The 23,293-nt window shown below is 37.5% G+C and overlaps 1 protein-coding gene across 3 annotated transcripts in view; it reads left to right on the forward strand.

Annotated features, from left to right (window-relative positions):
* DOP1B (DOP1 leucine zipper like protein B) overlaps positions 1–23,293 on the forward strand; it is a 148,177-nt gene that overhangs the window by 45,738 nt on the left and 79,146 nt on the right. For 2 of the 3 annotated variants that reach the window (XM_027875480.1, XM_027875481.1), the window contains exons 11-13: positions 2,127–2,246; positions 4,109–4,223; positions 4,841–5,032. In XM_027875480.1, the coding sequence (XP_027731281.1) occupies positions 2,127–2,246; positions 4,109–4,223; positions 4,841–5,032 (427 nt within the window). The remainder of the gene's footprint in view (positions 1–2,126; positions 2,247–4,108; positions 4,224–4,840; positions 5,033–23,293) is intronic. The other variant, XM_027875482.1, reaches the window with a different exon arrangement.

Genomic DNA, 23,293 nt, shown 5'->3' on the forward strand with positions numbered 1-23,293 from the left:
TGTGCTGAGAGCTTTTACTTTGTTAATGAGTTCTCTTCAGTCACTAAAGTAATACTTAGGAAGACTTTCATGCTAATTCTTACAGGTTGTGGAAGACAGTTTTTTCATATTTAACCTAAGGGTTGAAATAATTCCCCTTTTGAAAATTTTCTCCATGGGGACTTTGATAAATTTACCTTCCTCAGAAATCACCTTTTGGGTCTTTAGGAATAAAGAATTATAAAAATAATAAACTAAGGGGATTTGTTGAATAACACAATTTCAGGTCTAGGATATTCTCTTAACTTAAACTATTTCTTTTTAAAAAAATAAATATTGGGGAAATGAGTATGGCAGAAACTAGGCATAGACCAAAATCTCACACCATATACCAAAATAAAGTAAAAATGGATTCATGATTTAGATATAAAGGCTGATACCATAAGCATACTGGGAGAGCAAGGAATAGTTTACCTATCAGATCTATGGAGAACAGAAGAATTCATGACCAAACAGGAGATAGAGAACATTACTGAAAGCAAAATGGATAACTCTGATTACATTAAATTGAAAAGTTTTTGCACAAACAAAGCCAATGCAACTAAGATTAGCAGGAAGGTAGAAAATTGGGAAAGAATTTTTACAATCAGTCTCTCTGATAAGGGCCTCATTTCTAAAATGTATAGAGAATTAAGTCAAATCTATAAGAATACAAGTCATTCCCCAATTGATAAATGGTCAAAGGATATGAACAGGCAGTTCTCAGATGAAGTAGTCATATGAAAAAATGCTCTAAATCACTATTGATTAGAGAAATGCAAATAAAACAACTCTGAGGAACCACATCACACCTATCAGATTGGCCAACATGACAAAACAGGAAAATGATAAATGTTGGAGAAAATGTGGGAAAATTGGAACACTAATGCATTGTTGGTGGAATTGTGAAATGATCCAACCATTTTGGAGAGCAATTTGGAACTATGCCCAAAGGGCTATAAAAATATGCATAACCTTTGACTCAGCAAATAGCACTTCTAGGGCTATATCCCAAAGAGATAATACAAATGGGAAAAGGACCCACATGTATAAAAATATTCATAGCAGCTCTTTTTGTGGTGGCAAAGAATTGGAAATTATGAGACGATGCCCATCAATTAGAGAATGGCTGAGCAAGTTGTGTTATATGAATGTAATGGAATACTATTGTGCTATAAGAAATGATGAAGAGGCTGACTTCAGAAAAACCTGGAAAGACTTGTATGGACTGATGCTGAGTGAAGTGAGCAGAACCAGGAGAACATTGTACACAATAACAGCCACGTTGTACAATGACTAATATTGATAAACTTACCTCTTCCTGGCAATACAAGGATCTAAGACATCTCCAGAGGCCTCGTGATGGAAAATGCTATCCAGATCCAAAGAAAGACCTGTGGAAGTTGAATTGATATTTTTTTTCCTCTTCTGTTGAGTTTCATTTCCTCTTTCTGGTGGTTCCTCCTATTGGTTCTAATTTTTAATTACAACATCACTAATGTGAAGATATGTTTAATAGGAATGTATACGTATAGCCTATATCAGATTGTGTACCATCTTGGGAAGGGTGGTGTGGAGGAAGGGGGAGAAAAATTATAAACTCAAAAGCATATGGAAGTGATTGTTGATAAATCAAAATAAATTAAAAATTTTAAAAAAAGAATGATAGGAGAGACTTCATAAAATGTTTTGTTAAAATCTAGGTAAACTATAGCTATAGAGTTCCTTTAATCTACTAATTTAATAATTCTGTCAGAAACAGTAAATGAGATTGTGTGGCATGGCAGGTGGTTATTAATATTATTTATTAATTGCAACAACAGTAATAATAGTGATAAAAGGGTTATGGATTTATTTTTCTTCCATAGAAATTTCTCAGTATTAGTACCTTCTCCCCACAGAACTTTACCTGTAAGAAATAAAAGAAGTTACATAGACAAATAAATAAATAAATATTGGTATCTTTTTTTTATATCAATAAATTTCTCCCAGTAACCCCTCTCCCTCCATGAGCCCTCCCAGAGAGGCATCCAACATAACAAATAATATTTTTAAAAGAAGATAAATTAACTTTCTTCACAGATGTATTTCTTTTTTTTTCTCCACAGTGCAATAAAAGAAAACAGATATGCCTCTGAGATTGTTAAAACTGTGAATTTTCTGATTACTTCCCTAAGTACAGATTTCATCTGGGATTATATGACCCGATGTTTTGAAGACTGCTTTAGGTAATTATACAGATTAGTATAAAAGGATATTTAAGAGAAATGAACCATATAAGAACTTTCTTGGGTGGTTAGAATGATTAGATTATAAATGGTTCAGGCTCTGACTGTGACTTTTGGTGAATTTTCATAACCTTACTACTGCAGGAGGAAATAAAATGTTAGTGTTTGTCACACAAGGAGTGAAGTTGGAGAAAATAAGGTACTTATATATCAAGTATTTTGTGCAAAAACAGCAGCATTTGATCTTCCGATTCAAAGATGCAAATTAAACCAAAAAACCTCACCATTTGGGGGATATTCTTTCTTTACTTTGTGATGCTAAAGTTGCTTTATATCTTAAGAGTGTAACTTACGGAAAACATGCTGTGCCTTTTCTAGATACATCACTCTGCTCAACTTCTATGTTGATAGTGCTCTTTGGGACTTTATCTTCTTAGAGAAGATGAGTCTTTAGCTCAAAAATAGGCTCCACCTTTTCAATTTTAAATCATGAAACTGAACCAGGTTAGCAGAGTGAGAGGATCAAAGAAAGCAAAGCTGCTTACCCCAGTCTACACCTCCCCCCAAAAGCAACAAATAAAAAAAAAAAACACAGAAATGACTAAAAAAATTCATAAGAAAGCCAAAAAAAAAAAGCAACAATTTTTTAAAGAATTCACTCAGGCTATCTCCAGATTAAGTAAAGGCATTTATTCTGGATAATACACAAAGCAGGCTTCTCCTTAAAGGAGGTCGCAGCTAGCCAGGAGAAGCTAGGGATTCTTACAGAGGAAAACCGGCAGTGGGTGATCAGGGACAGAAAGGAAAGGTAATCAGGGACCTAAAGGCGAGGAAAGCTCAAGAGTTTTGTGCATCTCTAACCACATTATCATTCCATTGTTCAGCCCAGGGTGTAGAGGCCCCTGTTAGTTTTGGTATTTCATTGACTAGCCTATTTGAATCTCGTTATCTCATTGACCAGTCTATTTGCCTCAGGTGGAGGGGCGCCTGTTTTTCTCATCATAATAATTCTGTACCCAAACTCAACAGAATCAAGGTTTTAATAGTCTCAGTTTCAGATTAGGGCACTTCTTTGTTTTGTTCTGTGTCAAAATTGCAAAGTCATCTTTCCAAGATGAATTCATAGGTGGTACTGTATGTTCCAGGATATTTGATAGGAAGGAAATTACTAAATTTGCATCTGGCTCTGGGACAAGTCAGAGGTACCTAGTGATTCATCGAACTTGAAAAGAACACTGGGTTTGCGAATCAAAAGATCCAAGTTTCAATAATAGTTCTAACATAGTAATTCACTATATGACTTTAAGCAAGTCACTTTACTCTGGGCCTCAGTTTTCTCCTCCGCAAAACTGAAGGGATTGGGCTAAGTGATTTCCAAAAGCCTCTTCTACCTCTAACCTTTTATGAGTGTATCCTGTGAGCCCTTCAAGAGTGTTGTTTTAAGAAAAGTATTGAATTTCATTGTAGGAAGGGTATAACCCTGTGAAAGACAGATTATGCCTATCCCAATCAAGCTTCTCTATTGAAACTGTAGGATTCTAAGTAACAAGTAATTTACAGAAACATGAAAATGTTGATCATCTCTTGGATCTAAAATTTGAAAGTGTTTCTAGGATCTGAATTTGGCAAGTTGAAGTTCTACTTGGCTTGCCTTGTTGCCAAAGCCAGTCCTGCGCCACCTAAACTTCTTAGTTTTAGGTTCTAATGAGTGGTGAGCCATTCTTTAGGATCTATGTTGTTAGAACTACAGAAGCTATTACTACACTTGAAGCTGATGTGAAGAGAATTAAGTGTTTTAAAGTCTTGAGACACTGAAGATTATATCTGAAAAATACATATTTTTCTCTTTTTTTTTGTGGCAGAAGCAGATCCATGGAAGTAAGCCATCCCTTTACAAAAAACAGCATTTCTCCCACAGTTTCAGAACTTTGCATATTGCTTGTGTTTCTCCTTGATGTAATTCCATTGGTAAGAGAGGTAAACTTTTAAAGAGGTTATTCAGGGCTTGCTGTTGTCTTTCTCTTTAAAGTGATAGGCCAGCTTATTTGAAAAAGAATCATGTGCAATATATAAACTCATGGACTCATCTTTTTTTCTTGTATGTGAAAAGTAGATGTAGATAACTTGCTGTATAAATCTAGCTTATAAGTGGGTTCTAATTTTTGAGCCAATTTTAAATGTGCTTAAAATAAATTATATGACATTAAAAAGAAAGCCAATTATATTGAAATACAGTTATCAAAATATTTTTAAGTCAAATTGAACATCATCCCAGTAATACACTATTTGCAAAGTCCTACTTTGTGAGTAAAGAGAACAAAATAGACACCTTTCCTGATTAAAACATTACAGTTGTGTGATTTTTCACAAATTAAAGTTGTCACATGTTCCTCTCTTTGTTGGGAAAGAAAAAGGAGAATGATTAAATGAGTGACCAAGTAAAACATCAGTTGAGTTGTTCAAGAAAGAAAAGAAAGAAATTCTCTTTTGTTCAGCTTACTAAATTTTGAATTAATGCAAAGCTTATTCAGATTGGTAAAATAAGTTTATATAAGATGACATTTTGAACTATCCCTCTCCTCTTTTAAAAATAGGAACTTTATTCTGAGGTACAAACTCAGTATCTCCCACAGATGCTCAGTTACATGGTACAGTGCCTTTATGAAGAATTGGAATTTTTAACCTTGCCCGAACTCACCCATGCCTTAAAAACATGCTTCAAAGTGCTTAACAAAGTGCAGATGCCTCCATCCTATTTGGATATTGAGACACGGAGTGAAAATATGGTATGTACTGTTATTCATGAAAACTCTTAAAGAATTGTTCCTTATTAAAAGTGTTTTCTGCTTTACATGTATAACAAATAACTAGAATTTCGGCTAGAAACAAAGAACTATTTCCCTGGTGCCTACATTTTTCCAGGGAAGCAAAGTATAATTTGTGAAAAATTACTCTATACTAATGACGTTAGTTTTGGCATCAGCTAGAAATGTTTAAGACATTCACTATTGCTGTGTATATTATGTAGACTATAATGTGTTCCTACTTAAAATGTGTTGTTTCTTTAGTTTTTCCCTTTAACTTTTATAATGTCTAGATTCTGAGTAATAAAAGGAATGAGAAAGGAAAGTTAAGATACTTATTCCTTGGTATAACCCTCAAATTTTTTCCTTTTCAAAATGACTTTTTTATTTGCTATATTTTCATTGGGGTTACTGAAAAGTTTTCTAAAATACATTTTATTTTATTTTTGTTAAATTTAGACTTCCAAAATTATGGCAGGTTTATTGACTTCATATCTAAGAATTCTAAAAATTTCTTTTATAATAGCATTAATTTTTTAAAAAATATGTATATCTTTAAATGGATATACTTTTAACCTCTTTATATTGTGGACATCTTGGCAATCTGTTGAAACCCACAGACCCTTTCTCAGAATAATTTTTAAATGCATAAAATAAACTGTATAAGATTACAAAGGAAGCCAATTATATTGAAATACAGTTGTCAAAATATTTTTAAGTTCATAAATTCTAGTTTAAGAACACTTAGCTTAGAGGCAGCTAGGTGGCGCAGTGGATAAAGCTCCAGCCTTGGAGTTAGGAGTACCTGAGTTCAAATGTGACCTCAGACACTTGACACTTAAGCTGTGTGACTCTGGGCAAGTCACAATTGCCTCACCAGAAAAAAAAAAAAAAAGGATACTTAGCTTAGTGGGAAAAGGTATAATCATTATTATTTCCACTTCATAAGAAAACTGAAGCTAAGCTGTGATTTCACAGAATCTGAAAGTTGGAAGGGTCCTCAGAGGCCATCCAATTCCTATCTGCCCAAGAATCTTCTCTCCAGCAGGCTCACACAGCTAATAAGTGGTAAAGGTATAACCAGAATCTAATTCTTCCAGATAAGCAGTATGGTATAGTGGGAGCTGGATCTGAAATTAAAAGACTTGGGTTCAAACTATGGCTCTGACAGGTGTTATCTCTGTGACTGTAGGCATGTTACCTAACCCCTACAGACCTCAGTTTCCCCATCTATAAAATGGTCTTTTAGTCTATAGCCTATAAAATAGACTAAATGGTTTATAAGGTCTCTTTAAACTCTATGATACCCAGTGCCCTATTTGGTCATTGTTTGAATCCTGATTGGCTCAGAATGAATGTAAATAGCAATTGTTTCTATTTCAGCCAGAAACCCTGAGGGTCTTTCCCCTCCCAGATGTATTTTTTATTTATTCATTTTTTTAGTTTTTGACTAGGTAAAGAGGCCGTTCTCTGCCTCAATTCTTATTAAGCCTTAATCACTGAATGGGCATTGCCTCAGTCAAACTGAAATCTCTTAAAAGACCTTAGCTTGAAAAGACAAAAGTCCTCCACTGCATCCTGGACCATCTCCAGTTGTCGTAATCTATATCTGGTGACTGGACCCAGACAGCTCTGGAGGAGAAAGTGAGGCTTGTGACTTTGCACAGCCCTCCCTCACTTAAATCCAATTCACCTGTATGTCATTGCATCACCTCCCTACTGTCACCGTCCTCTTCGAGAATGAAAAACATACAACAGTAACAATAACAACTCCCTTATGTATTTATGTACATATATATGTACATAAATGTATATATAAATGTATATATGTGTGTGTATATAAATGTACACACATCTATATATGTATACATATGTAAATAGTATATAGTTGTATATGTGTGTTGCATATATACATATATATATATATACACACACATATGCACACACCTACAACTATGGATCGAATCATGATATTCAGGGAGAAAGATTATTAAAAGGGGAGAGACAGGGTCTTTTCTTTCATTTGAACTGACAACTGAGAAGGATGTGATGCTTCTACAGTTCTAGAGTGGGAAACAAAAAAAATGAATAACACTTGGCAATTTATTTTTAGATTTATAATTTTCCGTTCAGATTTTCCATGCAAAGGGGGTGTGGAATCAGAATAGCATATCATTCCCTAGTTTTAATTAATTAGTACAAAAAAACTTTACAAAAAATTTTTAATCTTTAACAAATTTCATTTCATCTTTTGAGAGAATGATACATGATTGTTTTTTTAAATGCAATTTTCTTTCAAGAAAAGTTCAGGGCACCTTGTGTCTGTCCTTCCTTACACATGACCTTTCACCTTCAGTCAAGTTGATCAAAATGCAGATTTTTCTTAGCAAAATGTTGCATATTTTGACCTTTTGTTTTAGGCACCAAGACAGTTTGTATAACCACTTCAAGACCAAAAAAAAGGCAACAATTGTACCCAGGCTTTGTCATCCTTTTAATAGAATAGATATAGAATTATATTTGTTGTCCTCTGTGAAAGAGGAATGATGAATTTTGATAAGTGTTATTCTCCAGGATACAATTGGAATATCTTTCAATTGATAATTCAGACAATAATAATTTGTGTCTCATTTGGAGGTTTGTTAAAAAAAAATCATGCAAAAGAAAGAAAACTATCAGATAAATAAAGTATGTGCAAATGAGTGTGAGCAAAGCGAGGTTGGGAGTTGAACTAAGTATCCAGGTAATTCCTTCTAAGAGTTTGCATTTTGAGGGAAAGGTGGCTTTAAAATTCGGATTATCCTGGTCCTGTATGCACCAATTAAATTCCAGAAATTTTCAACACTTTAACTTCATGTTTCCTCTGTGTGTGTATTTATGTCTATGATGTCTATGTATGCATGTTTTGAAGGGGCTTAGGGGGAAACAGAATCTAAATCATTATTTTATTTTCCCTGTAAGAAAACTCCATCAAGCAATGCAGTGACAACTGTTTGCAATAACTTCTAGGGGCAGCTAGGTGGCACAGTAGATAGAGCTCCAGCCTTGGAGTCAGTAGGCCCTGAATTCAAATGCGGCCTCAGACACATGACACTTACTAGCTGTGTGACCCTAGGCAAGTCACTTAACCCTGATTGCCTCACCAAAAAGTAAAAAAAAAAGAAATAACTTCTCTATGAAAGACAAAGACTCTCAAGGTAGATGAGGCAAGCTCATTTATTGTACATTCTTGCAAGAAGCGGGTGTGCAACTAGAGGCAGATACACCCTACAGAAGTGAGAGGCAAGTAGTTGTATCCCTGTCCCAAAATACAAGGTCCCCCTTGTTTCCCCATTGATCAGGTACTTCAGGGTGTACAACTTCCCTACATGCCTACTTCATATTACTCCTTAATGTGTCCTCTCCTCCCACTACATACAACATTGTACCTAAAATTGTGTTAATCCTCCCCCTGGAGAGGAGAAACTAATATGCATAAGCTCATTAAGCATGTGCACCTTAGCCAAGTTATGACCTTTTTTGGGTTGGGTTTTTTTGTTTTGTTTTTTGCTTTTTTGGTGAGGCAATCAAAGTTAAGTGACTTGCCCAGCATCATACAGCCAATAAGTATCTGAAGCCAGATTTGAACTCAGGTCTTCCCAACTCTAAGGCCGGAGCTCTATCCACTGCACCACCTAGCTGCCCCAACCTTTGTTTTGCTTTCTTCACTTCTAACCACACTACTAGTGTTAGCCTGTTTTGTCTGTTTCTGGGTATTATTGTTAAAAATAATTCTGAGTAAAACCACTCCTGTGGCAACTTTTGAATTCTGTTATTAGGACTACTCCCTTTTCATCTGTGGAAACATAATTTCTTATACCTTACAACAACTATTTAGCGACTTATGGTCTGAGGTGTTTAAGAACCTTAGTGACATGCCCAGTCTTCTGTACACGGCCAGTATATGATAGAGTCAGGGCTTGAATCCAGATCTTGTGATTTTGAGGCCTGCTCTTCATTATGCTGTGCTACCTCTGAACATGTGCTGTTATGAAATGAAATCCCTTCTCATAATTTGGTTTAATATATTCTTAGATACTTCAAAAATCTATTAAACAATTCACGAATTGCTGGAGCTGAGGTCAAATTATCACTCAGTGTTTAATCTAGTGATGAACTTCCCTGAATTTGGAGTGAGAATATCTGCTCTGGCATTTCCTAGCAGTATGTCCTTAGATAAACTGTTTAATCTTTCTGAGCCTCACTTTCGTTTTCTTTAATATGAAGGAGTTGGACTTAGATAACCTTTGAGTTACCTTCTAGTTCTAAAACTGATGTCTGAGGGCAGGGACTGTTTTTCATTTTGCCTTCATATCCTTCAACGTCCAACATACTGTCTTACCCGTAATATGTGCTTATTAAATATTTTTGAATTATAATGGATTAGTATTATAATCATATTTTATAATTGTTCAAGTACAGTTATCAAAAGGGAGACCAAATATTACACTTAGACCTTGAAAGATTTTTCAGTATAATTTTTTTTTCTCACAGATTCATAGATTGTATGATTTGGAAGGGGCTTTAAGAGATCCTCTGGTTCAGTCCTGTACCTTAGGTAAAGTGATATTCTTGGTATACAGATTTGACAGTTACAGGCCAAAAAGATGAAATTACTTGCCCAAAGCCAACAAACAGCTTTTTAGTGGCAGAGCTAGGGCTAGCACTCAAGCTTTCTGACTCCTAGTGTAGTGCTATTCACACTATCTCGTGCCACCTCACCAATTTTATTGGATGGAATAAAATTTAAACACACAGTGAACAGCTGTTAAATGGTTGATACTCTTGGACTAGTCAATCATTAAAAGAATCAAGTAAGAAACAGGAATATCAATAAATGGGAGAAAAGGGAGATAAATAATGTGCACTATGTGTAAGCATGTGGAAAAAGAATTCTTCAAATGATATTACCAGTTTTTAATTAATTTACTTGTTGATCACCAATGATGTGCGTCAGTTTGGGTTAACTTTCTATAATTTTGTGGGATTTACCATCTAGTTGCTAGAATTGGTCATTTGAATTTAAATCATCTTTTCCTTTGAAAGCTGAATCAAGTACAAAGAGTAAGATATTCAAAGCTATTTGAGAGTAGTAATGACGTTAGAAACCTATCCAAGTACTTCAAACATGAATCATGGTTCCCACAGTAAGATTAATCTTCCACCTCATCAGCTAACCAAATGTGTATTTTTCATGCGTTGTTAGACTTCCTAAAGGGTCATATTTTATATACAAAGTAATAAGAACCAGGCTTTCTGTTGTTAAAGCAAACTTCTATATTAAATTAAACCTATTTACCATGTGGGTAGTTTTATACCCCCCCCTTCAGAAAGCTTGTAGAGGGTTTAAAGGGCAAATGTTTTCTATTTTATATTGTTCCTGTCAAGTAGAATCATGTGGTAAACAATATTGTAATTCCTATGCAAAAGAGGGCTAAGTTACTGTAATAGCTGCAACTCCAAATGACCAGTTACAGTTAGTACATTTAAACCTCCTAAGAGAACAATTTGTGAAAAAACTTAAAATTCAGTTCTCAGCTTTAGCTTTTAAAACCCAAGATGTCAGAGCTCTTTCCTGATTGTTCTAAAGTGAGCTCGGTTTTAACTGTATCCTAAGTCACTTTGTAATAATGACTATTTGGGTCACAGCCCCCCAATGACTATTGTTAGTATGATGGCAGAATAATAAGTATCCCCTCAATTGTAATTAGAATACCTCCACAATCTAATGGAGGGGCCAACATGTAAACAACTATATACATACAAAATATGTATAGGAAATATGAGGATAGTCTCAGAGGGAAAGATCTAAGATTAAGGAGGGCTTGGAAAGACTTCATGCAGAAAAAGGTGGACTTTGGCTGAGATTTGAAGGAAACTAAGTAACGATAGAAGGGATAGAATTCCAGGCATGGAGGACCACCAGAGAAAATGCTCAGAAATGGGAGATGTTGTGTTTGATGCAAGGAACAGCAAGTAGGCCAAAGTCCCTGGATTGCAGAATACATGGAGGGGAAGGAAGTTATTAGAAAACTGGAAAAGTATAAAAGGACTCCAAAAACCAAGCAGAACATTTTATTTTTGATCCTAGAGACAGAATAGTGCCCCTGGAATTTATTGGATGGTAATGAGGGTTGGGGGGGTGGACAATGATTTGGCAGATGAATTGGAATGAGACAGTTGAGGCAGGGAGACCAACCAGTAGGCTACTGCAATAATCCAGGCATGAGGGCTTGCACCAGGATGATTGTCTTGTCAGAGAAGGGAAGGAAGTGTATATGAGGGATGTTACAAAGGTGGAAATTACAAGACTTATATGTTACTCCCTCACCTTCCATGATATTTCTTCCCACAGTGCAGCAAGGCTGCACTAGCATAATCAAGGACTTAATATAGGCTTACATCAAAGCCTACTCCTATATCCTGCCTCCCTCTTTCCAGTGCCATGAAGACCCCAGCTCCAGGCTGCAGAATTTTGTTCAGGTCCTGACAGCCAGCTTGGTCACAACCCTTCAGGAGCAAAAGCCTGCTGGGGGCTGCACCCTGGAAGTGCCAGTGATGCAAAGCTCTGAAGTGCCAGTGTGGTGGGGACTATAGGGAGAAGGAAACAGACTCTGAACTGCCTATGCCAGGTCAGAGAACAGAGAGAGGGTGACAGATCACCAGGACAGGATATTTCGCATGTGGGCAGCTGTGCAGTACTCCACCAAGCCTGAGGAAAAGAGCTCGGCATCCAGCTGGAACCACTTCTGACCAGCCAGAAGTCAATTGGAGCAGAGACTAGGATGGTAAACTGTGAATTACTCAGTGTGGGGGGAAGCTGATCCTTTGAGATCCAGCCCCCAAGCAAACCACAGTCAGAGGGGAAAAAGTCGGAAGTGAGCAGTAAGTAAAATAATGGGAAGGGAAAAATAAAAGCAGTAGTAGGTTCTCTGAAGACAGGATACCTAGAGACAATCTGAAAGGTCTCCCAGGAGAACATGACAGAAAGAAAAGAAAAAAAAAAACCACCTTAATAACGAAGGAAATAATAGAGAACTGTCCAGAACTTCTGAACATAGAAAATGAAATTCCAGTTGAAAGAATTCGTAGATCACCTCAGTTAAAATAAACATTTATTAATTACCTATTATGTGCCAGGCACTGTGCTAAATTCTGGGTATACAAAAAAAGAGGCAAAAGATAATCCCTACACTCAAGGAACTTGCAATATAATGAGAGAAGCAATATGCAAACAATATGCAAATGTATACAAAGCAAACTATACAGAGGATAAATAGGAAATGATTAACAGAGGAAAGGCAGTGGAATTAAGAAGGTTGAGGAAGGCTTCTGGTTGGAGGTAGAATTTTGTTTGGGACTTAAAGGAAGCCAGGGAGGTCAGTAGTTGCAGTGGAAAAGGGAGAGCATTTCAGGCATGGGGGAATAGCCAGAGATAATGCTTGGAGCTAAGAGAGAGAGCATCTCATTCAAGGAGCAGCCAGGAGATCAGTACCACTGAATTGAAGAGTATGTACTGGAGAGTGAAAAGTAAGAACAGGGTGGGGGGGGGGGGGGGGGTTAGGCTGTGAAAGGCTTTGAATGCGAAACAGAGCATTTTGTATTTACTCCTGGATACAATAGGGAGCCTACTATTGAATAGGGATGGGTTACAAGATGGGAACTGCATTTTAGGAAGATCACTATAGGTGGCTGAATAGAGGATGGATTGGAATGGGGAAGGGTCTAAAGGCAGCAGGCTATTTCAGTAAACAAGACATGGATGTGATGAAGCCTGTACTAGAGAGCTGGCAGTGTCAGGAGAGAAGGGGGCATATCTGAGAGATCTTGCAAAGGTGAAATCCACAGGCCTTGGCAACAGCTTGGATATGGGAAGTGAGAGAGAGTGAAGAGTCCAAGATGACACCTAGGTTATGAGCCTGAGTAACTGGGAGGATGGTGTTGACCTCTACAGTAATAGGAAAGGTAGGAGTCGGGGGAGGGTTTTGTTTAGGACATATTGGGGGGAAAAATCAAGAATGCAAAATTCAATTTAATAATTCAATTCAGAAACAATTCAATAATAAAAAATTTGAAACATTTTAGAAACAAAACCAGAACTGAAAAGATTATTTACATCTTAAACACCCCAAACAACCAAAATGCAGGAGTGCATAAAGAAAGCAGCAGACAGGACAAGGACAGCAACAGCAATAGAGTGACAACAGAAAGACCAGTGAGAGACTTCTTTCTAAAAGTACACAAGGAGACAAGGGTGAAGGTGGAAATCTGGTAGCGATAGCAATGAAGAGGTGGACAGGAAGCGTTATGGACAGAGCTGGTGACAACCATCTACAGGTGAATGCTTCTTTTGTGGAATTACATTACAACATGTGAGGGTACCTGAAAGGAGGAGCAGGAAGCAGAGAGATAGAGATGAGTGAGTGATGCACGGGGGTCAAATCAAAGGCTAGCAGTAAGAGGAAGATGACCTCTGTGGTCTCAGATAGAGAAGAGCCCATGGGGGACTGGGGAAAGAAAGGGGGGGCTGTTTGAAAAGGGGAAGAAAGAAAGGAGGCCCTTACTTTGGAAGTGGAAGAGGGTTCCTCTGATGAATGCTCCTATGGGTGAAGGGAGATGAGTCCCCTATGCTGGATGAAGCCTGGAGGATTTTGTATCTGAAAAGTCTGCTTGTGGAGGAGTGAGTGAGAACCTCTGGGGGCAGCTGGCATCCAAAGCAGTGGGAGAGCATGGACACAGGGAGATTTTCAGGCACATGTAGAAAATAGGTATTAAAATTGCATAGCCTTCAAACCAAAACTTGAAGGTAAAAAGGTTAGGTTTGTAAAAATTAAGTGAGTTTACAGAATTTTCCAACAAAGAGCTGCAATTAAAAGGAAACAATAAAATAATTCTATATGGACTAAATGTTAATTGCTGATATCAATCAAGTATTAAGTACCTATTACGTGACAGGCATTATTCTAGGTACTGGAAATATAAATACAATGAATGGATTAATCCCTTACAATCTGATGGATGAACCGCCAAATATCTCTATAAGAATGTATGAAATAAATCTAAACAGAATAAATTCAAATTAGTTCAGTAGAAAATAGCTTCAGTAGAGGGTAACCCTGAGGAGTGGGATTCTGTGAGGCAGGGGGGAAGAGGGAGGACATTCCAGGCATGAGAGGCAGCCAGGTCAAAGGCACAAAGATGGGAGGTAGGGGTTCCTATTTGAGGAAGAGAAATAATGTAAATTTGCCTGGATCACATTGTTCAGGAGTGGTAGTAGTATAAAATGACCTTGGAAAGCTTGGTTGGGACAATTGTGAAAGGTTTTAATAATAAAAGCTAGCATTTATATAGTACTTTGAGGTTTGCACAACCCTTTAAATATATTATTTCATTGGGGCAGCTAGGTGGGCGCAATGGATAGAGCACTGGCCCCAGAGTCAGGAGGATGTGAGTTCAAATGTGGCCTCAGACACATAACACTTACTAGCTCTGTGACTCTGGGCAAGTCACTTAACTCCAACTGCCTCACCCCCCAAAAAAAATGTTATTTCATTTGATCTTCACAATAACCCTGGGAAGTGGGTACTATTATTATGTTCATTTTACAGCTGAGGAAATGGAGAAAAACAGAGTTTATATGACTTCTCCAGAATCACACAGCTAATAAGCATCTGGGGTGGGATGTGAACTCATGTCTTTCTGATTCTTAAGTTCAGTCTCTATCAACTGTGTCCCCTATCAGGCTATGAGAAGCTTTAAAAGCTAAATAGAAGAATTTATATTTGACCTTAGAGACAATCAGAAACCACTGGAGTTTATTGAATGGCAGAGTGACATATTCAGATATGCACATAAGGGAAATCACTTGGATGACAGTATGGACGATCAAGTAGAATGAGGAGAGATTAGGGGGATCAGTTAGGTAGCTGTTGCAATTCTCTAGGTGAGTGGTAATGAGGGAAGGTGGTAAGTGGGTGAGTAGCAAGAAGGGATCACATGTAGAAAACGTTGTAGAGATAGAAATGACAAGAATTGGCCACTGATGTGGGATAGACAGAGTAAGAAGTCAAGAATCATGCCAGAGTTACAAAGTAGAGAAGTTTGAAAGAGAAGGGCTTGTTTGGGGAAAAATAGAATGAATTCCATTTTGGATATGCTAAATTTGGGATGTCTCTGGAACAGTTTGAAATATTCAATAAGGAATTAGTGAATGAAGCTCGGGGAAGAGCCTAAGACTAATATTTGATCTGTGATTCATCAGAAATGAGATGAAAAGGAAACCCATGCAAGCAGATGAGGTCACTGAGAGGGTAACTAGAGAGGGGATTAGGAGACCTAGGACAGAGCCTTTGGGAATACCCACAATTAAGGACTGTAGTATTGATGATGATCCAGCAAAGGAGACTGAGGATGGGTTAGACAGGTAGGAGGAAAACCAGGATTAAGTGTTATGAAATCCCAAAGAAGAGAGACAAGAGAACAGAGAGACAGACAGAATAGTGGAATCTAATGAAAGTTTTATGTTCCAAGGCAGTAAGGGAAGCAATGAGGATGAAGATTAGAGAGAGATAGGGAATGATTAAAGTTGACAATCTGTTGAGAAGGGAAGGAATCCAAGGAAGGAAGGAAACATGCATTTACTAAGTTCCTATGTAGCGTACATTGTGTTAGGCACTTTATAAATACTTTAATTGATCTTATGGGCTGCTAAGTGGCATAGATAGAACGCTCATCTTCCTGAGTTCCAGTCTGGCCTCAGATGCTTACCAGTTGTGTGATCCTGGGCAAGTCACTTAACCGTTTGCCTCAGTTCCTCATCTATAAAATGAGCTAGAGAAGGAAATGGCAAACTACTTCAGCATCTTTGCCAAGAAAACCTCAGTTGGGGTCAAAGAGAGTCAAGAGACGTCTGAAATGACTCAGCAACAACAATAACAAACATTTGATCTCTACAACAACCTGCAGATGAATGCTTCTTTTGTGGAACTATATTATGATATGTGAGAGTATACAGCTCAGGTTAAAATAAATACCTGGATTTGGGAATGTCTAGAAAACCGGTACTCAGGAAAATGATACAATAATGAGTGGCACATTATTGTATATATAATATATATAATATAATTATTATGTGGCACAGCAAGCAGGCAAACAAAACATATAAATACTGTATGACCACATAAACAAGAGGTTCATTCCCAGGGATGCAAGAAACTCACCCAATGTGAGCAAGAGGGAGACTTGTCATGGAGGAAACATGTTCAAAGTTGGGGTTCAGGTATCAAGATTATATACCCCAAGAATGGGCTTGGTTGAGAACAGGTTCCAGATATAGGAGGGGGCATTTCTAATCAGACCCAGATGGAGTGGAAAAGTTCTCAGGGACCTTTGTTGATACCAGGCTTGGGTGAAGCTTGGGTACAGGGAGGTACTTTATCAGGACCATGAACTGGCAGGAGGATCTAATGTTAACTAAGGCAGCAGCAGGAGAATGACTCAGGGCCCCTGCAAAGGCCAAGAGTTCATTCAAGCAAAAAGCTACAAACCGTATCTGCCTGACACAGTGGAAAAGTACAAACTGCCTGTTTTGCCAAATGCCTCTATATGGGCATTAGGGACATTTCATCCAAGGACTACATTCTGGAGTCCTATCATCGTGAACAATTATTATAAGCAGGCTTTGAACTCTGGTCTTCTTGACCCCAGTTCCAGTGCTCTATTTAACTGATGAAAACACACAGGAGACAAATATGTACATTCCAGAAAGAAGAGTTTTCTTCAGTTGATTTGATTTGAGGCCAAGAGAGGCTGTGACTTGGCCAGCATTCTATATTAGCAGAATTGGGATTTGAGCCCAGGCCTTTCTGCCTCCAAAGCGCATGCCCTCTCCAGCATACCATGCTGTTTTTCAATTCTGTCTGTAATAATGCTCCGGTTCTACTACAGTTTTTTGTTGAATTATCAAGAATATTTTTGGGGCGTCTGTATTTCTAGTATGGATATTTGTTGTTTAGCAGCTTGTGAAAGATATATAATTCTGGCCACCTGACCGTGTCTTTCTGGGCGTTGGAGTCAAGACCATATTCAAATCCCTCTTTGTCACTTACTGTCTGTGTGACCTCGGACAAGTTACTTAACCTCTCAGGGCCTCAATTTCTTCATCTGTAAAATGAGATTGTTGGACTAGATGGCCATTAAATTCTCTTACAATTCTAAGTCTGATACATTGATAACAGTTCTATAATTTTTTGTGTCAGAGGCCTCATCGTAAATAGTTATCATAAAACCTCTTTGTTTCTATAAACAAAACCACGAGTCAGCCATTTGTTCAATACTTTTTTGCCAACATATTGTTAGTTGAGTTCATGTTGATGTTGCTCATATAGGGCCTTTTGATTCCACATTTCATAAGCTCCCACTTTGAGGTACATTTGCTAAATCCAGTAACATATACCTATTATCAATATCACCATTATTTTTAATATCATCTATATGATCTCATTTTTCTCATCTTTTTGATGAACTTTGGGTAGAAACAATGTAAGGAAAAATCACTATTCCCCTATGATCCTTTATACCTAATGTTATGCAGACTATTCACAGATGGATAAAATAACTGTTCTTTATGATTAGATAATTTTACTGAGATATAAGCTTATTTTCTGTAGACTCCCTAAAAGCATTTTTAATTGTAGAAGAAGATAGGATGACAAAAACATGTACCTTATTCAATTCCTACATTTAATGCTTTCCACTTGGTCTCTATTTTGAAAGTTTTTCATTTTATATAGTTTGGAGGTTGAATTTTTAGTATGGCAGCATCTGTTCAAAACACAGATCTTAAATCTTGACAAATTAATAGTATGCCCAAGCCATTCTAGGCAATAGTTTCATCTATAATGATACTGCAGTTTCAGTACAGCTTATTTGCCTTTTCATTATCATCCTCATCATTTGTGTATTATTATGTGGTTAACCATGTAGCACTTGGACTGTCCATTTGTTATTTTTGACTCTAGCTACATCACTTGGCAACCTTCTTTTCTGTTCATGTATTTTCTAGATGAAACCTTTTATGCCCGTTCTTGCGTCCAAGCCATCACTGGTAACATGTTGCAATCTAGTTACTCTTAAGATTTGTTTCTTCATTTTGAGCCTTTTGAGTCTTATACAATTTTGATCAGAGGTAGTGGTGTGTATTTTTTTTGTTCACAGCATCATTAGAAAAATAGTGATTTTAATAAGATGAGTTCTTGTATCAAGGAGCAGTTTAAAATCATTCAAATCAGTGCACAATTTTCCAAATGCTGTTTAGCCAGACTGTTTCTTCCTATCAAATTCTGGACCCAATTTATTGTCCATCTGGTGTGCCTTAACTAGAATTTCAGTGTGCTGTTCATTTCTGCCCAAATTTTGTCCCCTAAGGGCCAACATGGGCCTGCAGCTCCTCACTCACTGAGATTGGTAGGATGGACACAGGGCTTGGGGTGAGGGAAATTGCCTGTGCCCCACCTCACCCCAGAGACAGAGAAAGCAGACCTTATAAAGAGGAATTAGTCCATATAAATAGGAATTAATGCCAAATTTATGTCATTAACATTTTAAATGGTATGTATATATAGCCCTTAGTCATGGAGACGCAGGACAGAGCTAGGCTGGATGCATGAAGGCCCACTTTTTAGATTATGTTATATAAAGTGGTATCAAGAAGGGAAAGTAGCTCTTCTGATTTAAGAACCATTTATTCTAAGGTGGGCTGCTGTTGTTACTGACCTAAGCATGCCCCCATTTTAGGGAATATGGATTGCTATACCTGTATATCCTTGCTGCTGTAAACATTTACAAATAAAGTTGTTATATTATTTTGGGGGGATTTTTTCAACCATCATTGATTCATTATCTTTAGATCTTGAATTTGCATTTAAGGTAAGCATGTACTTGGCCTGCGTCATTTGATATAACCAACAAGATCTAATGAGATTGACTGTGGGCTCATAGCTTGCTGAGAGGACAGATGGCAGTGACAAGAGAAAATGGATTCTCTTGGCCTCAGCCTCTGCTTTCCCTAGGACTGAGATGTGGAGGGTATATCTGATTATTACAGCAAGTCATATTTTGTTAGGGGATGCAAATTGGAAGAGATTAAGACGTATTTAGGGATGGAAACAAACCACCTGAAGGCTAAATATTTCTATAAGGAGAAGCAGGGATTCTTAACCTTAACCTCCTCTAAAGATCTGTGAACTTGGATGGGAAAAAGTTAAATCTTTATTTAACCGAAATTTAGCATTTTCTCCAATTATTAAAAAAACATTATTCTGAGAAGGGATCATTAGGCGTCATCAGACAGCAAAAGAAGCCCATGATACAAATAAGATTAAGTACTCCCCTTTAAGGATTTGGTTAACTCTTTTATGGATGGCTGCTTTGTGTACCAAGTCTGAATTCCATAAATTGAGGTAATTATCTTAGAACATTCCCCCAATTTCCAATTCTTTGCCACCACTAAAAGAGCTGCTATAAATATTTGTATACATATAGGTCCTTTTGTTTTCTCTCTCTTTTAAAAAAAAAATCTCTTTGGAGTACAGACCTAGTACTGGTATTGCTAGATCAAAGGTGATGCGCAGTTTTATAGCCCTTTGGACATAGTTCCAAATTGTTCTCCAGAATGGTTAGATCAGTTTACAACTCCACCAACATTGCATTAGTGTCCCAATTTTCCCACATCTTCTCCAATATCTGTCATTTTTCTTCTTTGTTATATTAGCCATATGTGAAGTGGTAACTCAGTGTTGTTTTAATTTTCATTTCACTAATCAATAGTAATTCAGAGTATTTTTTCACTATGGATAGTTTTGATTTCTTCTGAAAACCGCCTGTTCATATTCTTTAACCATTTATCATTTGAGGAATGACTCATATCTTACAAATTTGACTCAGTTCTCTCTATATTTGAGAAGTGAGACCTTTATCAGAGAAATTTGCTGTAGAAGTTTTCTGCTTTCCATAAAATCTTGACTTCATTGGTTTTCCTATGTATCTTAGAAATGAAACCTTTATCAAAAAAACTTTCTATGAAGATTCCCCTCCCCTCCCCAGTTTCGTGCTTTTCCTCTAATTTTAGCTACATTTGTTTTCTTTGTACAAAAATTTTTAAGTATTATGTAATCAATAGAAATTATCTGTTTTACTTCCTGTGAACCTTTCTTTCTGTCTCTTGTTTGGTTATGAATTCTTCCCCTATCCATAGATGCTGTCCGTTTCTTTCAGTAACTCATTTAGCTTTTCCTCTAAGAATTTAGATACTATGTCATTTGGTGCATAAATATTCAATATTGATATAAATTCATTGTCTATAGTTCCTTTTAGCAAAATGTAGTTTCCCTATTTATCTTTTTCAAATAGGTCTATTTTTGCTTTTGCTCTGAGGTCATCGATTGCTATCTCTGCCTTTTTTTTTTTACTTCAACTGAAGCATATTAGATTCTACTTTAGTTCCTTATTTTAAATGTATGTGTATCTTTCTGTTTCAAGTGTGTTTCTTGTAAACAACATATTGTTGCATTCTGGTTTGTAATCCTTTCTGTTATCCTTATTCCATTTTATGGATGAGTTCATCATATTCATAGTTAAGTTTGTTGTGACTTTCCCCCCATCTTATTCTCTTGTACTTATCCTTCTCTTTTTTTTACCATCCCCTCTTTGTTTGATGTTTTGTGTATTTTGTCTGTTTTGCTTCTGACCACTGCCTCCCTATCCTCCCCCTTACTCCCTTTGCATCTTTCTCTTAACTCCTTTCGCTCTTACTTCTCTATTGGGTAAGATGAATTTCTGTACCCAATTATGTGTGTGTGTTCTTTGCTCTTTGCACTAGTTCAGAGGAGAGTGAGGTTCAAGTGTTGCCCACTACTCTCTCCATTTTATAAATTCTTCCTTGCATGCGCCATTTATGTGAGATAATTTACCCCATTTTTCCTCTTCTTTCTCCCTCTTCTAGTGCGTTACTCTTCCCCACCCTTCCATTCCTATCTTGAGACCATCCAAACAGAATCATTGATACACCTTCCATTTTATGCTTCAATCCCTTAACCCTTTAATTCTCTCCCATGTCATCTCCCCTGTGCTAGCCAGTTTCTCCTCTTTTCTCACCTTGACCCATTGGGGAACCAGTTCAGTTCTCCTCTGTTCTCTTCTCTTGAGTCCCTGTCTCCCTTATAATTTCACCAATTGTACCCTGCCAAGCCTCAGCCTTGGATCAGTCCCACCATCTGCTACCTTCACTCCTACATATGTACTACATATGTACATATGTTCTGATTGGGTCCTCTGAAAATTTATGTTATATAACCTCAACTGGGCCTTCAGTTGAGATTATTATTGCGAGGCAATCTTACTATACCTCTCATCAACTCACTATCCCTACTCTCCACAGCAGCTCTTCCAAACCTTTTCATCTCTCTCCTGATTTCCCATAGCTTCTCCTTCCCCTACACTCTCAGCTGAGAACCTTGGCTTATATTTTACAGGAAAAAAAAATTGAAACCATTCACTTTGAGCTCCCTTTTACTCTCCTCTTCCTCATCCATCACACAGATGCCTTCTGCCACTATCTCTTACTTCTTCTCTGTCTCACATGATGATATGGCCATACTCTTTACCAAGGCCAGCCTCTGTGCCTGCTCAAGCAATCCTCTCCTCCATTTCCTACAAAAGATTGCCCCTTTTGTCTTCCACACTCTTTCACTTATTTTCAGTCTCTCTCCATCTACTGGCTCCTTTCCTACTGCCTACAAACTTTCATGTCATGTCCTAACTCCATCCCTCCCCTCAAAAAAATCCTCACTCAATCCATCCCCACCTACCAACAATTTATAACTTTGTGGCCCTTTGTAGTTAAAATCCTTGAAAAATTATTATAAGTGCCTCCACTGTCTTGCTTCTGATCTCATCCTTTCACCCAAACTGCTCTCTCAAAAGTTATCAATAATCTCTTAATTGCTTAATCCAATAGACTTTTCTCAATCCTCATTCTTTTCAACCTCTCTCCAGCACCGCTAATTACTTTCTTCTCCTGGATACTCTTTTTTCTCCAGACATAACTTGTTTTCAGACATAACTCCTCTCTGGTTCTCCTCCTAACTAGCAGGCTGCTCCTCTTCAGTATCCTTTGCTGGATCCTCATCCAAATCATATCCTCTACTTCTAGGTGTTCTACAAGGTTCTGTTCTGGGCCCTCTTCTCTTCTCGCTCTGTACTACAGTTGGTGATCTCATCAGCTCCTGTGGATTTAATTACCATCTCTATGCTGATGATTCTCAAATCAGCCTTTGTTTCCCTAACCTCTCTGCTGACCTCCAATCTCAAATTTCCAACTACCTTTCAGACATCTTGTACTGGGAAGTCCAGTAGACATCTTAAACTTAACATTTCCAAAACCAGTAATCTTTCCTCCTAAAGTCTCTCCTACTTTCCTTATTGTTGTAGAAGGCAACACTATCTTCCCAATCCCTTGGTCTTGAAACCTAGGAGTCATCCTATACTCTTCACTGTCTCTTACCTCCATATCCAATCTGTTTCCAAGGCCTATCAATTTCACATCGCTGGAATATGTCCCCCTCTCTTTTGTCACTGCACCACTCTAGTTCAGGCTTTCATCACCACATGCCTGTACTATTACCATAGCCTGTTGGTGGGCCTACCTGCCTTAAATCTCTCTCCACTTCAAAACATCCTTCATTTAGCCACCAAAATAATTTTCCTAAGATCAAATTGTAACCTATCACACCCCTACCCCATAAACTCCAGTGGCTCCCTATTGCCTCCAGAATCAAATACAAAATTTTCTGTTTGTCATTCTAAGCCCTTCATAACCTAACCTCCTCCCTTCTCAGACACATACTCTTTGATACAATGGCTGACCTCCTGGCTGTTCCATGAACAAGACATTCCATCTTCCAGTTCCTGATATTTTCTATGGCTGTTCCCCATGCTTTGAGTTCTCTCCCTTCTTATCTCTGTTTCCTAGTTTCCCTGACTTTCTTCAAGTCCCAACTAAAATCCTATCTTCTATAAGATGCCTTTCCCAACCCCTCTTAATTCGAGTGCCTTCCCTCTGTTAATTATTTCCTTTTTATCATATGTATTTGCTTGTTGGCCCCAGTTAGACTGTGAGCTCCTTGAGGTCAGGGGCTATCTTTAGCC

This window comes from Vombatus ursinus, unplaced genomic scaffold (genome assembly GCF_900497805.2).
Source record: "Vombatus ursinus unplaced genomic scaffold, bare-nosed wombat genome assembly UNPS02014809.1, whole genome shotgun sequence".
Classification (NCBI taxonomy): domain Eukaryota; kingdom Metazoa; phylum Chordata; class Mammalia; order Diprotodontia; family Vombatidae; genus Vombatus; species Vombatus ursinus.